We start from the raw sequence: 19,558 nt of genomic DNA on the forward strand, positions 1-19,558 counted from the left end.
AATTCAGGTCATCTACAAGTGACATATTAAACAGTTAAATCTACTGCTGCCTATTTTTACCAGCAATGGGCGGTGTGGAAGGCGCACCTAATGTCACCAAGGCTGTTCAAATGGCAAATGCGTGCGGCCACAACTCGAGGATAAAACATTACGAACTTGCGATGCATTTCACAGTAGCGCAGTCCCCTGCTTCCCATTGAAGAGATGCATACTCAGAAGTCCTTTGGTTTTGAAATTTTTACCGGAACGCACCAGGTCGATCAACCAAATTGTCTACGAGGGCAATCTTCGCGAGAACCGAGGAAACTTGCGGCTGTTTTTTATCGACATTTCGAAAGATTTGACCATGGTATCAGGGTCTGCAGTGGCTCCATGGCCTGCGTGATGTCATACGCAATGTGCTGAGCTAAACAAGAGCCCAGCTCAAAACCCGCACATCAGTGAAAAGAATTCGGCTTCCAGGTAAGGGTATGCAAAGGTACATGTATTGTGGATGGGCGACCGATGGTAAAGAGTGATCTCGTTATATTAATCTACGTTCTTGTCTTGTCGGAGTGATAGGACCCGTCATTTACGCCGCCCCAAAGGCACATGAACGAACCTTGTCAGCAACTTTCAAAGTTAAACCGAAGGCAATAACGTAATGGCACATGGCTGATTCTCCAATCGTGGAGCTCATCCCCTTCACCTAATTCAAGGCAGCATGAGCTGTGGGGACGCGCTTTACTCGTCCCCTGTGGTTCGCTTCCCTGCAATGCACCTTCAACTCGTCTCCTGTGTGTCGCTTCCCCGCAATGCACCCTCCTTAGCCGTGTTACTTTAACTAACAAGGGAGGGCACCGGCGTTGCAGCGCCACGAGAGCCACGGATGGCGTGTTTGCTGCGCGCGCGCCTAGGGGGGGGGGGGGGGGGGGGGGGGGGGGGGGGGGGGGGGCCTACGCGCGCCCGGAGAAGACAGCCCTCTCTTCGGCTCGAGATTCAGCCGCGTTTGAACGTGTCGCACGTCGCTCCGCGCGTCGCCAGCGGGCGGCCTCGTGGTGGGAACATGCTCGCGCCGGCTCGTCCCGTCCGGCATCGGAGTTTCCCCTTTGCCCTGGCGTGGGTGAACGTTCGCTCGTAACCTTGCTGGTGAGTATGACGTCCTCGATTCCTCAGCGTATTTTCTTGCTAACCAGCGTTATTGTTGCTGTAGCAATAAATGCCTTGTTTGTGTCAGCCAGAGTGTCGTTCCTTTGTTCCCTGGGAGCAAGGCCCGCCGTGGTCGGCGTGCGCTCGGTAGCGTCGGCGGTTTTGAACTGTGTCAGCCGCGATGAAGCGGCGAGAACTTATTAAGGCGGAAGCCTTTATGCCTCATCGTTGTCGACAGAAGCTGGTCAGCAGAAGTGTCACGCTTTTTCTGGTCAGACCAGAAAAAAAATCTTTGTGCACGATAGGATTCGAACCACCATCCTGCCGTTAAGCAGCCGAGCGTGCTAACGGCTACGCTACTTCCTGCCAACGCATATGTAGTTCTCCTTCTCTAGGACGCTGGAGAGTTTGCAAAAAGGCGTCGAATCAGACAGATGCCTCCCAAACGCCCTACAGTGTCTCCAGCATTTAAGATTCAGAAACAATTCTGTACTTAATTAACATCTTAACTACACATCAGTGACACAAGCCGCACAACCGCGCTAGAAGCTTTCGCCTCACCACACTTTAAGTAAACATAGTGTCCCCTTGAATTTTTTTATCTCCCCTATTAGAACCCCCCCCCCTCCCTCCCTCCCTCCACGCAGAGCAAAGAGGTTCATCAGGGAATTATTGAAAAGCTTATGCTTTTTCAGGCAATCACGAATTTGGGCTTCGAATATGCGTTTCAATTGAAAAACGACTCGAAGCACTATTCTACGGTTACGAAAAATTGGTTATAGAAGAAAAGGGTAGAATTTAGGAAGTGGCCAATTCGATTTTCTAAAATTAATTGAATTTAACTCAATTTGTAATCTTAACCCATGTTATCGACGACATCTGCACGCAGTGCCGGAAGTGGTTCTTCAATAAATTTGCTCTAGGAAAATTTGTGACATAACGCGATGATAAATACTGCTTGCTGTTGTGTAAAAAGCCCAGTTTTGTCTTTTCAAAAAGCCCGTGCGCTAGTTTTAGTGCGGGAAAAAAAATTATACTGAACAGTTGAAGTACGAACGGCGGAGCTGAGACGACTGAGCTGGCGGCTGCCAGCAGCCCGTCTTATCAAGCGTTTTAGCGGTGTCACCATGACGTTCCTACACTCGCTTGGCCGCTGCGTTGTTCGTAGCTGCCGTGACGATATTCGTGTGCGCCGATTTCTGTAGTGAACAAGCCGGAGATGGCGGCCTTTCGCTGTTGCTCAACGCATCCGCTTCAGGCAGGGTTGCCGACGCAGCGTCTTTGGTGTGCGACTTTTTCACATTATCTGAATTATTGTCAGGCTGCTCCTCGGGTGTGGCCGGTAGATGGATCACTCCATCCGCGGGAGCAACATCTTTGGCACCGGGTAGCCTGTTCAGTTCCTTTCTCGTCCATGAGGACGTCAGACATTTCATCGCGCTTTCTCATGAGCCCTGCAACACTGGCATAGGTTAACTGTCCCTCCCTGTAACCAAAGCGTCGACAGTCTGCGCAACTCTGTACGAAACGCTCGCGTCGGATATGCCCGGTTTTACGGCAGCGCAAGCACATGCAGTGATGCACTTCCTGGTAACACAGCGAGGGTTAGCTCACCTGCCAAACAAAGCTGGAGAGGGATATTGTCTATGGTGAGATCTTAGTTGAGTCTTAGTTTAACGGTTTGGTTTGGTTTATGGCGGTTTAACGTCCCAAAGCGACTCAGGCCATGAGGGACGCCGTAGTGGAGGGCTCCGGAAATTTCGACCACCTGGGGTTCTTTAACGTGCACCGACATCGCACAGTACACGGGCCTCTAGAATTTCTCCTCCATCGAAATTCGACAGCCGAGGCCGGGATCGAACCCGCGTCTTTCGGGCCAGCAGCCGAGCGCCATAACCACTGAGCCACCGCGGCGGCGAGTCTTAGGTTAATAGAGCGTGCCGTAGAGCCTTTATCCGAAATGCCTTGCATCCTCCAACGTTCCTTTGAAACTTCAGCCAAGCTCCCATATGCTGCTAGCGCTACGTGCTCATCGTCATCGGGCGCGTAAGGCAACACCCAGTGGAGGTTATACGTACCGCCCTGGTTGTTCGGATGGACTACGACGCAGCGTCGGTTTTTGACGGTGATGTTTCCGACGACGATGAGCTTCCTTTGTAGCTTCCAGGCCCTTCAGCGCAACCACCCACACGTGATTCATCTGGCACACTCTCAAGGCAACAACGTCTGGGAGTAATTCCAGACGAGTCTCGGAAGTCGGCCACCCTGTTCAGCCTTGCTTCGATGTCCACGTGCAAAATGACGGTATTCGTAACAACGCGTCCTGTTGGCAAACGTGGCAAAATGACTTGGTATTCCTCGCGCACGGTGGCAGAGTCCCTGTTACCACGGGCCAGACACGGCCGCTCGAAGCGCTCCGACGGAGCTCATGATAGCAAGCCCGACACGCTCGGCAACCGGAAGTGGAATGCCGCAGATCACTATACGACCACATCACGTGTTAAAGTGCCAGTGCTCCTTTTCGATTTACCGCGCTCGGATAGCCCACTGGGTGCAAAAAAATTCGCCCCTGACAAGAAGATGCATGTTGTTGTGAAGGTGTAGGTTGCGCAACCACGGGAAGAACCACGAAGAAAAGCCACAGAGACACACACAAGCGCACTAACAACTGTTTACTTCTTCCTGGGAACGCATACTTATACACCTGGCCACGCATGCTCAAATGCAATCTTTAACAATGCAATCTTTAGTTCTTGCCGCAATTGCGCACCGCGACTTGACGAGACCGTGATACTAGGGAAAAGCAAAAATGAACACGCGCGGCTTGCTTTGGAAGCTTTCCACATAAAGGAAAACGCTGCAGACTGTATCAGTGACACGTCCGTGGCTCTGTACGTAGCCGAAATCAATTTTTTGCGTTCGCGTCTACGTTAACAGCCCTTGGCATGACTATTGTTGTTAAAGATTGCATTTGAGCATGCGTGGCCAGGTGTATAAGTATGCGTTCCCAGGAAGAAGTAAACAGTTGTTAGTGCGGTTGTGTGTGCCTTTGTGTCTTTTCTTCGTGGTTCGTCCCGTGGTTGCGCAACCTACACCTTCACAACCTCATGTACCAACTAGGCCCAACCCAAGTTTTATTGAAGAAGATGCATCATGGTCACATGGGCTGGCGGCCACCGAAAGCAGCCAGCCGACAATCACGGCGCCAAGGTTACCACAAATCACGGAGGGCAGATGCTCCGTTGACGCACGTGCGTACGGCAGAAATGGGCTCCTTGAGAGCGAAAAAAACGACGTGAAGTTACTGAGTGCAGCCGCAGACTGCAGAACAAACAGCTGATCGCGCTAGCACCCGTATACATCGGCGACGACGGCGCCATCATGTGCCTTCGGTGCATTGTGTGCTGTGTAAGCTCAGAGAAATCCACAAAAGCATGCGACGAACATTCGCAGTCTAACATATTTCAGTCGAAACCATGCACATCGGAGGGAAAAACTGGGCGCGTGTTTCTCATCAAATGGCTCGTCTTACTCTCGGATTATCGCGTGTTTGTTTACTGCTCAGCAAGTATGACCGTCCTGCATGGTGATTGACTCTGCATAGGTCGTTGTGATTTCTACGCTCGTGAACTGCTTCTTGTGGTCTGTAAGCGGGAAAGGAACAGGATACGTTCCGCTCAACTGTAGTCTGTCGCATGCCGGCAAGGAATGCGCGCATAATCTCGACAATAGAGCATATCAGCTGGTTGAACGTTCAACTACAGCAAGCGGTTGTACTGTATCAATGTCGCTGCATATCGCATCTGTATGCTACAGCTTTACCGTAGAGAGCTAGCGCTCGAATGAGGGGCTCTACAATCCGGCCTTGCATGTTGGCAGCGCTTAGTAAGAAAATATATATAGGGCGGCTCAGGTGCTATCGAACAAGTGCTATCGATACGGCTATCGATAGTACTATCAATAGAACTATCGATAGTACTATCGACAGTACTATCGATACTACTATTGATGGTATTATCGATAGCGCGCTATCGATAGTACTATCGATAGCCTTTTTTGCCATCGATAGTTTGCCCCAACCCCCCCCCCCCCTTTTCTTTTTTTTTCTTGCTGCCTGTACACGTTTTTGTCATGCAGTCAGCTTATATACCAAAGAAAAAGGCGCGCAGTGCCCATAAAAGTTTTCGAAACACGAAAATTGCAACAATGCCTAATTTCTGGGCGCCCTGAGAATGCAGCCATGAAGTTAAGTGTGTGCTTTGTAGTTCCCAGGGTGACCTGCAGAATGTTTTCCTCAGTGCCTGGCTGCGCCTCCAGTCAGCGAGGAAATTGATGTTTTTCGTGATTTCGGCGTTCCGAAAACTTTTGTGGGCACTTTCACACCATCCGTAAAAAGTCTGCAGGCCACAGGGTTTGTTTTCATCTAGTAGCGAAATAATCAAGGCACCTGTCCAAATGTACAGCCGGCCAAATCTTTAGCTGGCGTGCGCGACGGCCGTATTTTCCGCGCTCATTCAGCTTATGTCAGAACAAACTTGTGAAAATATCAAATCTAAGCATAGGCTCAGTAAGCCCGTACTTAATATTGGGCTTTCCGCAAGTTTGCTTCGTCGTAAAGCGCAGGAGCGCAGAAAAAGCGGCCGTCGCGGACGCCAGCTAAAGATTTGGCCGGCTGTACGCTTTTGTATGGCGAGAGGAACTGCTGCACTAGTCTTTCAGGGCCCTTTCGTCTTTAAGGGTGCTGTAAGCGTTCCACAGCGCGGCTCAAACGCATACCATATGGCCGAAGACTATTGACCAATGCTGCAGATAAACCTTGTAAGGCTCTCTTGTAGGGTGTGTTGCAAGTGGCACTTACAGGACACGTATGAGTGCACTACCCGCCGCGGTGGCTCAGTGGTTACGGCGCTCGTCTGCTGAGCCGGAGTACCCGGGTGCGAGCCCGGCTGCAGTGGTTGCGTTTAGATCTAGGTGAAATGCAAAAGGCGCCCGTGTGCTGTGCGACGCTTAAAGACCTCCAGGGAGTCGAAACTATTCCGAAGCCCTCCACTACGGCACCTCTTTCTCTCTTTCTTCTTTCACTCCCGCCTTCCTCCCTTTCCTCACGGCGCAGTTGAGGTGTCTGCTGAGAAGTGAGACGGTTACTGCTCATTTTCTTTTCCTCAGAAGCCAACATCTGTGAATGTACTCTTGTATCGCTCGCTGCAGCTATAATGAGCTGTTATCTTCGCGCGGCGGAATAATATATGAATGTACTTTCCTACAGGCATTGGATTCTATTGTACGCCCTTGACAGTCCTGTGCGGTCTGGTTCTTACAGACCGAAGAGTAGTAGTAGTAGCAGTACAAGACCTTTATTCGGCCGTAATTTGCAGGCCGAGCATGTCGACCGCCTAGGCGACCAGAAGTCGCTGTTCTTCCTCCCCTTCAGCGCCAAACCAGTTGAGCCAGGTGGTGATGGATAGAGAACGTGGGGGGGGGGGGGGGGGGGGGTAGAAACCCGACTGCTGAGCAGCCGGGCAATACAAGAGGAAATGGACCAGGTCCGCATAGATACAGGGGCAGTTATATTGTACGGTACAATATTACAATATTATATGGTACAAATTTAATTTGTACCATTACCATACCTAATAACTGAAAGCTTCAATCGTCGTGTTCTTTCAAGCGTTGAGAAGAATCCACTTTCTTCAAGCGTTGTATACTGTCGCCCAATTCTGCGCAACAGAACTTCTGCTCATCAGAAGTTGTATGGCGGCAACATTTTGCCGCGTAAAAAATACATGAAAAGCACACTCTTGCGGTCTACTTTTATTACAGTTCAACGCAGTTCGACAGGACCGCACGGCGTTTGAACCTACGCCTACCGAGGCTGTCCGAATGATGATGGCCACCGGTGTCTGTTCGGTCTCGGTTTAGCAGAGTCATCTGAGACGCACAGCATTCTGCGTCGGCCTGAGGCGGGTCCACCACCACGGGCGTAAGAAATCTCCCGCAACTGGCACACGCATCCTCTGCCGCATTTCTCCCCGTCCTTCTTTTCGTCGCACTAGGAACCGAGAGAAAAAGAAAAGAGAATTGATGAGTAAAAATAATATTTTTTTTCTTTCGCAGCAACATGCGTGCTAAACACAAACAAAAAATGTATTCATGCAAATAGTCTCTCGCCTTCCCTTCAAGGGGAAGAATAGTAACGGCAGGTGTAACGCATTTTGTAAAAACGGAATTTGTACATTTTACAGCCCATGGAAGCAACCGTGCTGAAGTATACATGACTTATTTTGCCATTTTTCGCTATCTTTGTTAAAAAACATTTACGCAGTAATTAAAAATTCAAAGGCATATTTTTAAGTTTAGAGGTTTATTTTGCAAAAATATGTAATATGAGGAAAACATCAGCCAAGACCTATAACAACAACTTGAGGGGTTTATAATTTAATTTTTACAGAGCACCAGATAGCGTATGTCGACAAAGAGAAAAGAAATGCATGATAAAAATGACCATGCATGCGCAGCATAAATAAAATACCAAGAATCCATGTGCATGACCACGTTGCATATATGCATATATCCTCGTCAGGCCCCTAGTGCACTATTATGGACATTTCTATTTTACGGAATTATTAAAAAAAACGCATCACACCCGCAACCTAGGCGCTATTGGAATTCAGATAGTACCCATTCTGCTCCCCCGTAGTAAGTTTTGCAACAAGTGTGAAACGATAGGAGGCGCTCTGAGCAGCCTCCCAAGTTGTTTGTTTGTCTAAACCAGATTCCTGCTCCCAGCGGCCAAACAGCTCACAAGTACCTCTTGCTTTTCCCATAAGATATCTTGTAATTTTGATTTCAAAACGCATTCTCTCGTGAACGTATGTAACTAAATACACGCCATAAAGCTTTATTGCAAGTTTATGTATATAGCCCAGAGGCCCGTAGCAGTGAGCATGGAGAAAACTCCTAAGCGACCTACGGCTGCCAGATTTTGTAGTACTATCGGGGACAAAAGTGGTATCACGCGGCGAGAGCCAGAGCAACGGAAAGCTGCGGTATTTTGGCGAGCTAAAGCAGGAAACATTGACACGAGCCAAGCGACACGCATTGGCTGTCTCGATCCCAGATGCCGCTTGTAGGTGGCGTTGCAACGCAGTTTTTCGTTGCTCCGGCTCCCGCCGTGTGGGGTATACCACTTTTGTCCCCAGCCGCCGCGGTGGCTCAGCGGTTATGGTGCTCGGCTGCTGTCCCGAAAGACGCGGGTTCGATCCCGGCCGCGCCGGCTAGAATTTCTTTGGAGGAGAAATTCTAGAGGCCCGTGTGCTGTGCGATGTCAGTGCACGTTAAAGAACCCCAGGTGGTCGAAATTTCCGGAGCCCTCCACTACGGCGTCTCTCATAGCCTTAGTCGCTTTGGGACGTTAAACCCCATAAACCAAACCAAACTTTTGTCCCCGATGGTACAGTGTGTGTGTGTGTGTGTGTGTGTGTGTGTGTGTGTGTGTGTGTGTGTGTGTGTGTGTGTGTGTGTGTGTGTGTGTGTGTGTGTGCGTGTGTGTGCGCGTGTGCGTGTGTGTGTGTGTGTGCGTGCGCGTGTGCGCGCGCGCGCGCGCGCGTGTGTGTGTGTGTGTGTGTGTGTGTGTGTGTGTGTGTGTGTGTGTGTGTGTGTGTGTGTGTGTGTGTGTGCAGAGAAAACTCAGAGAGAATGTGTGCATGTTCAGATTCAGAGAAAAACTGAATAACGGCACAGCATAAATTACAAGTATTGCACACTGCACAGCACACAAAATGAGCAGGGGGCTACGGGTCCACGGGAAGACAGAAACAACTACTGCAGGTATCTTTGGTGCTATGCTTTTTCACGACCCTAAGAACAATCGTTTTCTTCTTTGCTTATGGGGGGGGGGGGGGGGGGGGGGGGGGGAGCATGCGGGAGGTTACTCCTCCTCAACTCTTCCCTGTACTACGATCATAGTCAAGTACCCAAAACTGCTGCGCTCATCGGCCTCTTTTTGAAGAGGTCCATTGTTCGAGAGAAGTTTTGGACATGGCGAGAATGTGCCGACTGTATGATTTGTTTAATAGCTTAGGTAACGTATATTGCATCATTTGTAGGACATATTGAAGAAAATTTCAGTATGGCGTGAACTTTCGTACGTCCACAATTTGCGAACTTTGTTCACATGCTCATGCGAACATTCCTTTTTTTTTCTATTTTCCATTTGTCATCCTGAGTAAAAGCCGCTGCATATCAGGTAATATTACGAAGCATTTAACAAAGGTTTGGAAAAGAGGGCCTTTGTGTCAAATGCCACCTAAGGCATATTCGCCTAAGGGAATCGACTGTGGTACCGGGTTATGAACTCATCTTTTCATCGGTCATCTCCTCCCCTCTGCACTTATTCTATACAGGCGTGTCCAATTTCTTTGCATGTGTGACATCAAAAAAATTGTGTCTCATGCTCGCAGACATATTGTTACGAAGAAGACGACGCTGGCAGTGGCGCGGGACGGAGCGCTCGCGCTAGGCCAGCAGCCATTAAATCATCTCTTGTTCATGGTTCATCGCGCCTCAATCTTCGGCTGGCCGCCACGTTACAATATCAAGCACATTTCCAAACAGCCCAAATTATTCGCAAGGTGTTTGTTTCATCTAGTCTTATTGTGGCTAAATGTCTCATTGCGAACGAAATTTTTCCCAAGCAATCTTGGAAGCGCCGCAAGTTACGCTGCCCCAGTGTCTTAAAATCTTGCTTTTCCTTCATTAGCAATTCAAAGGACCGCGCTAACAGACCACAACAATAGCATGTGATGGGGAATATGCCGCACCTGTGCAGGTGAGCATAATAAGTGATGTCACTTTTCCTCACGACAAAACAGAAGAAGACACAAGAAATCATACTGAAGGCAGTGGTTATAGACAACGACATTCGGAAGGACAAACATTGAAGCACACAGACAAAAAGGACATCATTCAAAAGTGCCACACAGTGCAACCGACTTCCGACACCATGTACTTGTATGTTCCAAGGAATATTGGCCTAATATTAGGATCTGGTCTTTCTTTTTTTTTCATGGCATTTAGACTAGCTTTCCTACAACGAAAGCGCAGTGGCACTTACGTCATGCTTCCAACATTTTGGTTCTCTGGGCATTTTATCGTCAGACCGCTCAGCAAGATCCTCTGGAAGACTTGCCGCTCTGGAATGCACAGAACCAGGGGAAAACGAGCATTAGCTGCAGAAACAGACACGAAATTGTTTCCATGGGGGAAATCAAATGGTGGACTCAGTTGTAGGGAACAGAATTTAAAAATTTCGCAATCATTTTGGAGCGAATACGCCTTCTTTCCAACCTATTTAGCATTCATCACCATCATCATCAGCCTGACTACACCCACTGCAGGGCAAAGGCCTCTCCCATGTCTCTCCAATTAACCCTGTCCTTCGCCAGTTGCCGCCACTGTATCCCCGCAAACTTCTTAATCTCATCCGCCCACCTAACTTTCTGCCGTCCCCTGCTACGTTTGCTTTCTCTTGGAACCCACTCCGTTACCCTTAAGGTCTAGCGGTTATCCTGCCTTCGCATTACATGCCCTGCCCAAGCCCATTTCTTCCTCTTGATTTCAACTAAGATGTCATTAACCCGCGTTTGTTCCCTCACCCACTCCGCCCTCTTCCGATCTCTTAACGTTACACCTATCATTTTTCTTTCCATAGCTCGCTGCGTTGTTCTTAACTTAAGCTGAACCCTCTGTTAGCCTCCACGTTTCTGCCCCATAGGTGAGTACCGGTAGGATACAGCTGTTGTATACTTCTCTCTTGGGGGATATTGGTAAGCTACCATTCATGATCTGAGAGAACCTGCCATATGCGCTCCACCCCATTCTTATTCTTCTAGTTATTTCTCTCTCATGATCCGGATCTGCGGTCACTACCTGCCCTAAGCAGACATATTCTCTTACTACTTCCAGCACCTCCCTACCAATTGCAAACTGCTGTTCCCTTGCTAGGCTGTTGAACATTACTTTGGTTTTCTGCATGTTACTTCTTAGGCCCACCGCTCTGCTCTGCCTGTCTAACTGATTGATCATGCTTTGCAGTTATTTAGTATTAACCGAGTGTAAATAAAATGTAGCCATCGTGATGACTACGGGCTCCATGCGTAGTATGTTCCTTTTGAGTATCGACTACATTTCTGGCGCAGAGTGACTGAAAAGTCCCGAAAAAGGGATGGGGGAGAGGTAAAGAGCGCTGCCCTTCATTGCTCTTGTTTAAGCATGTCTCTATTATCGGAGAGACTCGTATATCTCGTGAATCGCAATAGCTCACATAAAACTTACGGCGGGCTTCTCTTGCTCCCAAGCCATATTCACGGGTTCTAAATTCTTTGTATTGGCACTTGGCAACTACTTACTTTCCTTTACTGTTCACTGCGGTACTGAAACGAGGTTTGCCGACAAGACATCTGGGAGCGCTTAACTTAGCGGTGGTCACTAAATGTCCACCTCCTCAGTTTCTGCCGTCAAATAAAATTTAGAATGTTTAAAACATTTTTTTTTTACTTACTCGGTGATTACAACTAAAATTGCCAGAACGAGAAGACAGCCCACCGTCGCTCTCATCTTCTTTGGTCGTAGGGTCCTCCTAAAAGCAGACAAGTCAATTTTTCAAGAGAGAACGCTGTGTGGACTGCAGATAGCGGCACGGTATATATACAAAAACGGAGACGTGTTTAGTGGCAATAATGTATGCTTCTCCGGAATAATTATGACAGATGACAGTGAAGAAATAAAAGTGTATAAGTTGGCTTCTGAAGAAATATAAGTATATAAGTTGGCTTCTATACTTTCGTATCTTAAAGAAAGAATGATACATCAGAAAACATAATTAAAATGGGAAATGAAACTAGAACAAACGACAAAAAATAAAGTAGGATAAATAGCCTTTATTCTGTTGTAGATGCGCCCTTCTTGACCTTACCAGCGATTTAATTAGGGCTAGAAAAACACCTAACGTATGTATATATACAATCAATTATCTTTAAGCGAAAACACATTCAGTAATAATCTCCATTGATCAACATCACAAATTAAATAAGTAAAAAAATCCCTTGAGTTCCTTGGTTTCTGTGGCTCTTGGCTTCTCCAATATGTACAGCCGGCCAAATCTTTAGCTGGCGTGCATGACGGCCGCTTTTTCTGTGCTCCTGCGCTTTGGGACGACACGAACTTGTGGAAAGCTCAATATTAAGCATGGGCTTAGCGAGCCTTGCTTAAATATCATGTTTTCGCAAGTTTGCTCCGTCATAAGCTACAGGAGCAGAGAAAACGCGGCCGTCACGCATGCCAGCTAAAGATTTGGCCGGCTCTACATATGTATATATGTATATATGTATATATGTATATATGTATATATGGGTATGTTCGGGCAATTACCATTTTTTTCTTCGATTAAATTTTATATGTCACGGGCAATCGGGTCGACACAAATGAATAGAACTTAGTTTTGCTTGAAACGTAATATTTTTCTTGGAAAAGAAACCTATATCACAACAGATGGCAAACGTCGCTTTTGCGATTTCACAAATTCTCGATTTTGATCCGGGCATATTAAAAATATTTTTTAACCTGAATCTTTTTTCACTCATTATATACAAATTTTTATGTCTTATCTACTGCAGAAACCTTTTTTTAGCTCCTGGAATTTCGCAGGAAACAAATCGCACACATATAGTTCAAAAAGCCATGAGTTCCAGCAAAGGCAATTTTTATGACAATGATGAGACAGGAAGGGGTGAAAGACCGGGGCTGAAACGTTTTTCTCGGTATTCATCGATCATTGCAAAGAACCTTCTCGTCAGTGGGATCCCCTCTTCAAACTGGTCCGCACTGTCGGCCGGCAGCCGAAGAAAGGAGCCTGAACGCGCATCATTCGCATGCTAGGCATATTTGCACGCTCTCGTTTGGGCAGTGACAGATCGATGCTCAGCAACTACTCAAAAATGGCAAATTAGATTCCTCCCACTCCCCGCCCCCCCCCCCCTTCAAAAAAAAAACGAATTGCAATATGCAATGACTCTACAGAAGCTCTACGTCAACTCGCCAAACTGCAAATGAACACCTGCCTTGCCCACTCTGGCCGCCATCTCCTACACAGCATACGAAATTCACTGTACCCTGAAGTGTACGTATACAATGTTCCCCAGGACATGACGAAGTCCCTAGAAATGAGCTCACTCACAAACTTACCGTCGGGGCTGCATTAAAAAGGAAGGCGAGGGGGAGGGGGGGGGAAGGGGAGCGTGGAAGCTAAGGACTCCTGAATTGCTGGAATTGCCGGGCATAGGGTAAAAGTAGAACGCTGAATTAAACAAAAAAAATTACAAGAAGGAAAGGAGGCGAAATAAGGGTAAGTAGAACGTGTTGTCGGGCTATTTCGTTCAATATACTTCAGACATGGTAGTTGCGCGAAACAAACACATACGGGACAGGGATCGTCCCGTACCCTGTGTGTGTGTGTGTGTGTGTGTGTGTGTGTGTGTGTGTGTGTGTGTGTGTGTGTGTGTGTGTGTGTGTGTGTGTGTGTGTGTGTGTGTGTGTGTGTGTGTGTGTGTGTGTGTGTGTGTGTGTGTGTGTGTGTGTGTGTGTGTGTGTGTGTGTGTGTGTGTGTGTGTGTGTGTGTGTGTGTGTGTGTGTGTGTGTGTGTGTGTGTGTGTGTGTGTGTGTGTGTGTGTGTGTGTGTGTGTGTGTGTGCGTGTGCGTGTGCGTGTGCGTGTGCGTGTGCGTGTGCGTGTGCGTGTGTGTGTGTGTGTGTGTGTGTGTGTGTGTGTGTGTGTGGGGAGGACGGGTTGGGTTGGAAAGGTAGGGTGAAATAAATGATAAAGCAGCGTTATGAATTATTTTCCTCTAACCCTGTGTATGTCCTTTTTAAGAAATTGCGTCAGTGTCAAAATCTGCCTGAGTACTTGCAAGGTTCCTTTGGAAAGGTGATCACTGCTGGTTGTAGGGTTTTATATTTATGGATTGGGATTGCCTCTCTATTTTCTAACCCTCGCAGATTTGAAGCCTATCTGGAGAATGAATAGCTTTAGTTCATCGGAATGACGGCCACGGTGATTTTAAAATGCTCTAAATCTCTCTTCTTTTTTTTTTGACTTTCTTTCCTATGTCACCGCGGGCACATTTTAGTATCGCACTCATTGACTGTCAGGTTTTTTTCCTGTATATTGTTTCGCACAATACTGTTGTGCTAAATAAAGACTATCTTTAACTGCACGTCGACTAATGTTATCTACATGTTTCAGTCCTCGTCCTGTGAAAAACAATGTATCGGGAAAACCGGACAATCAATGAGCTCTAGACTGAACCACCACCATGCTTACACAGGAAATATCGTCCTAAAGGCAGTTTCGGAACATTTTAATCAACGCGCTCATAACTTCGATGAACTTAAACAATCCAATCTCCACTCAGGCTTCAAATCTGCAAAGGATAGAAAATATAAAGAGGCATTCCTCATCCGTAAATTTAAAAGCATACAATCAAATCAAATTCAAATCAAATTCAAATCAAATTCAAATCAAATTCAAATCAAATTCAAATCAGCAGGGTTCAACATCTCCAAAGGAAATTTAATATCTGTCAGCTATCTAAAAACAAGTCCAAGATTGAAACAACAAGTGCCAGGCCTTTCTACGGGTCCTTCCTAGGAAGACCATGCAAACAATATTAATTAAAACGACGGCCTGCTTTTTGTGCCCGCAGCCGAGGAAGTGCCGCCGCGGTGGCTCAGTGGCTATGGTGCTCGGCTGCTGACCCGAAAGACGCGGGTTCGATCCCGGCCGCGGCGGCTAGAATTTCTTTGGAGGAGAAATTCCAGAGGCCCGTGTACTGTGCGATGTCAGTGCACGTTAAAGAACCCCAGGTGGTCGAAATTTCCGGAGCCCTCCACTACGGCGTCTCTCATAGCCTCAGTCGCTTTGGGACGTTAAACCCCACAAACCAACCAACCAGCAGCCGAGGAAGTAGGCGGACGTACAGCGTTACTTTTCTGACAAAGTAGAAGCCTCTGCGAGTTGGTGGATGCTCATTCTAAAGCAGCGCAAACAAGACAAGGACGAGGGAAGGAAACGTACAACACAGCGCTCGTCTTGTACGTTTCCTTCCCTCGTCCTTGTCTTGTTTGCGCTGCTTTAGAATGGCTAATTTTCTCGTTACGTTTTAGGATGGTTACTTATCTGCGCAGCGCCCAGGAGGCTGTAGCTGGCAACAATTTCTGAAACGTCATCTAGACAAGCTGACTGACGCTCAGTGCCGCATTGATGTATACGCTGCCAGGGGCGCCCGCAGAAGTTTTTCCAGGGGGTGCACCCGATGGCCGGGTATGGGGGATGCGGTAGGTTAGCACCAAAAAGGAACTATTTGTGGTCTAAACTGCGCACATGAAACAAAAAAGAGAAGCAGCAAATTAGTGGCTTGGAGAAAAACATTAGAATTTATTAATGAACAAAGAGTTGAACTTAATAAGCAAAATCCGATAACTTAATATTGCCCCGAATATTTGTAGGGTTTGTTTGTTGTGTTTATTTGTTCATGCTTCAAGGCTGCCGGCACGCCGCTTTATCGCTTCGTTTGTGACGCAAGACGCGCCTAGAATCATCTCGATTGATCGCATCCAGGCGGAGCCGATTCTACTGAGTGCCAGAAGGTTCTAGTAACTTCCCAAGCTTTATCTCGAATGTTCGCTATCAGCTTTAAAAAGAGCACGGCCGACAACGGCGGGCATTCTGTTCGACGATCGCCGAGCAGGCGTGTTGCTACGCCGCCGCCGAGTGATTCAGTTCTTTGCGGGCGCAAGTCAGCCCGAATAAAGAGTTTCGTTCTCGCTGCTTTCCTGTTCGCCGTACTGCAGTCACCACTACGTGACAATATCACCTAAGCGTGCTAATCAAGCTGTGTAGTTGTTTTCTACTAGTGCATAAATAATATTTGCAATTCCAGGGGGGTGCAACCGCCCCCCCCCCCCCCCCCCCCCCCTGCCCCCCTTCCGGACGCCCATGTACGCTGCTAGGCTAACAGCTTGAAATTCGAATGAATAATACCAAATACGCTGCCACCGTGTACAGTGGACGTGTAATTTCATGCATGCTCAGGCAAACTTGTTTTGTTGGCGGTGACACACGTTGGCAAAGCTGTGCAATGCACTTAGGTTAGAAGACGAGAAAAATGCAGCAGGATGTGGGTGTGTGCCATCGTTTTTGAGGCAACAACAACTGGAACAATGTGTTTTTTCTTCACTGAGTTTCGCTATTTGCTTGCTATTGCTAGTTTAAAACTTTAACCAGTGTGTACTAATGCTATCACTGTATGCTGCATTTAGTATATATTGCCTTGTAATGCGCTTAATGTTGCCCCCCCCCCCCCCGCCCTTCCCCCGTTCCCCCGGCAGTTTTTAGTTTGGGGCCTCCTAATGTAACATGTATTGCTTAACCAACGACGTCGTATGTCTTGTGAATGAAAACTTGAAACTTGAGAAAAAAAATAAAAAGATTGTAAACACTACGATTCGGTAGCTTGAGGATTTTAGATGAAGTTACACCGCAGACGGAGAGTCAGAATGCAGAAATGTTCGGCAGTTGACATTAAAAAAAAAAAAAAAAAAAATCCGGCGTGCACACCATGATCGAGATGATGATGAAAACATTTATTGAAAGCCACAATGCCTTAGTTGAAGGGAAGGCTGATCGGGTCTCTAGTCCGGGACGCCGTTGGTGAAAGCCGCTGCCCGTCCTCTGGCGACGAGGGCTCGTTGTTCCTCGAGGTCCGAGCTGGACAGGGCCGCCTCCCATCCCTCCCGCGTTGGCTGATTTATGATGTCAATGCTGTCATTTTTCTGACAAGCCCATAACATATGGTACAAGTTTGCCTTCTGGCTACAAAATTTGCACTGTGCCGAAAAGGACTCGGGCTCAATGGCGTGAAGCGTAGCTGGATTATTGAAAGAAAAAAGAAGTTCATTAAAACCCAATTTCTTGTACCACGCGCTCGCTAAGGGCGCAAAAATTTAACGATGTCACTAGAGAATGCTTAGCAGCCTTATGCCGGACGGATCACTCCGTGCAGCTGCAAATCTTGTTGCTGGGCTGTATAAGCATCGATCACACTCGACAGCTCTTTCATTCGGAGAGCTGCAGAACGTAATGAGCCCGCCCGTATGATCGTTAAATTCGCTGCTCATCATCATCATCGAATTCGCTGCTACGAAACACAAAATTTAAAATGCTGCTTGCATTGCGTGCTCAAAATATGGCTTCAAACCTCTAAGACCTTTGTAAGCTGCCACTCGCGTGAAAATGCAAGAAAGGTGAAGAAATAAGCACGAATGCCCAACGCTGTCTCATCCTTCTCATTAAATTAATTTTCCCCCGACATTCAGTGAGAGGAGAGAAAAGGGCAGCTGTTGTTATGACAGATTTGTCATGACAGATTTCCCGCTCTTTTCTGCGGCATTGAATTCATTGCTGTGACTTTACCATCGTCAGCACCCCTACCGATGAAAACGCCTGTTTCAAAGGGCACGTGGACTGCGCTCTCGAAAATCCCAATTGTCATAAAGTCGGTGGACACGCCGCCCATAAATGGCTGGCAAAAAAAAATGGTTGAGGGTTTGACCCTGTTTGTAAATGCGTTATATAGGCGATAACATTTTTCCGCCCCTGTGAAGCCCTGTGCCGGTTATGAAGAACTGTAAAGAGAAGTTTAGGTCAGGGTGTTATAGTGACATCTCACAAGATCTCTGCAATGTCCGAAGACCCCACATCTCCGTTGTATTTTTCCATGTCCCACTGGAGTTGACAATACTAAGATTTAAGCTGTACAAACACTGTTTCATGATCGGTAAAGTAATTGTCAAACAGGAAACACCTGATCGGAAAACATGTATAGATCTAACACATGTTTTCCGATCAGTCGTAATCATGCTTGGTGGCATTGTTAAAGAGAAGCCGCGCTCATTTTCCAACCGTTCTCGGTGTTCTTCCCTGGCAGCATCGCAGTCCCCCGCTGCCCCTTGAAACTGCCGACCCCATCACTGCTCCAGTCTCCGCTGCCGCCACTCCGTCCCGCCCTCTGACCCCTCCCATGGTGCACTGCTACAACCAACGAACGACCCTTTGTATCGTTCCCGCCTTTCCCTGGGCTCCTTCACTAGCCGGTAGAGTTAAAGAGAAGTTTTTAATCGAACTGACCACATGTAGGGACTGGTGTCCTTCAAAGAAGGAGGCAATGCAGCAAACACTAGTGACTCTCGTCGCCTGGGAGGCCTAAACCGTAAAGCCTCAGAGTACTTCTTTAGCCCCTGCACACATATTGCACGCGTTATAAAGCGTAAATAAGCAGCCCCAATGTGCCTGCTTCATTTCAAGGATGAGCACCAGTGTGTAAAGCACATTTGTGCAAACCCAGCCACCAGGTGGGGTAGTGGTTTTGGAGTGGGGCAGCTGACCAAGTTGCCGGTGAAGTCGCGGGATCGAATCCCGCCACCCTAGACAACACAACTAAATCCTCAGGATGTCCTGAGGATTAATTTTTGAGAACACTTTGATATCCTGAGGACGTCCTCTATTGATCCTCAATAGGTCCTCACTTGGTTCTGTTGTCCGGCCTCAGTTTGTCCTGAGCACATACTCAAATTTCCTCTGAAGGACCTTCTCAGTCTGTTTTCAGGACGTCAGATGACGATGTAGCCCAGGGAATGTCGGCCTCTATTTGCTTAATTATTGTGGGCAGTGTGCACTAGGGTTGTGAGACCGCTTTTTTTCTGCTTCTTTTGTCTTGGATTCTGGTGAACAAACTTAGCAAACGTTTCTCCATGCTCAACACCTGGCTGGTTCGTTCACCGCATTGGTTGATACGTATAAAGGTTGTTCTTCGTGCAATCTTTTCGCACAGCAACTACACAACTCTCTCTGGAGTTCAATTCTGCCGCCTGAATGGAAACGCCACTTTAACGAACGGCCCAAAAATCGAAAGTCCTACCCCATCAGAAGCATGCTGTACATAAGACCTGGTTTAAAATCTTGAAATATAACTCCTCAAAGCACATAATTTTTCAGTCACAATGCTTTCCTACATTCCATTGGTATTGTACACAAGTATATTTCAATAAACCTGCAGTTTTCAAGTAATCATACCCAAGTGCGAGAACTAAATCTGGTTTTATATCAGTTCAATACCACAATACTGTCCTGTGATAGGACGTTTGTACGACATTTGAGGAATTTTCGTCCTCTAGTCATTAAGCAAAATTTCAAACAGAGGACATCCTCATGAGGACATCTAGCCGTAATGCACTCAAAAAGTACTCAGAATGTCCTGTTCGTGATGAGGACGTTTTGACCGTTTGAGGACGTCCTAGGAACGTTTTGTATGGTCTGGGACA

The 19,558-nt window shown here is 47.3% G+C and overlaps 1 protein-coding gene across 1 annotated transcript; it reads right to left on the reverse strand.

The window, feature by feature from the left end:
* Positions 1–6,991: 6,991 nt before the first annotated feature.
* On the reverse strand, positions 6,992–12,251 carry LOC149359991 (uncharacterized). Its single transcript, XM_089567767.1, has 3 exons — positions 11,687–12,251; positions 10,241–10,319; positions 6,992–7,177 (listed from the first exon to the last, which is right to left on the reverse strand). Exons 1-3 carry the CDS (start codon positions 11,740–11,742, stop codon positions 6,992–6,994), a joined length of 321 nt encoding a protein of 106 aa, XP_089423893.1. The 5' UTR covers positions 11,743–12,251.
* Between the last annotated feature and the right edge of the window lie 7,307 nt (positions 12,252–19,558).

Source organism: Amblyomma mixtum, chromosome 2 (genome assembly GCF_055824585.1).
Source record: "Amblyomma mixtum isolate Tamu chromosome 2, ASM5582458v1, whole genome shotgun sequence".
Taxonomy (NCBI): domain Eukaryota; kingdom Metazoa; phylum Arthropoda; class Arachnida; order Ixodida; family Ixodidae; genus Amblyomma; species Amblyomma mixtum.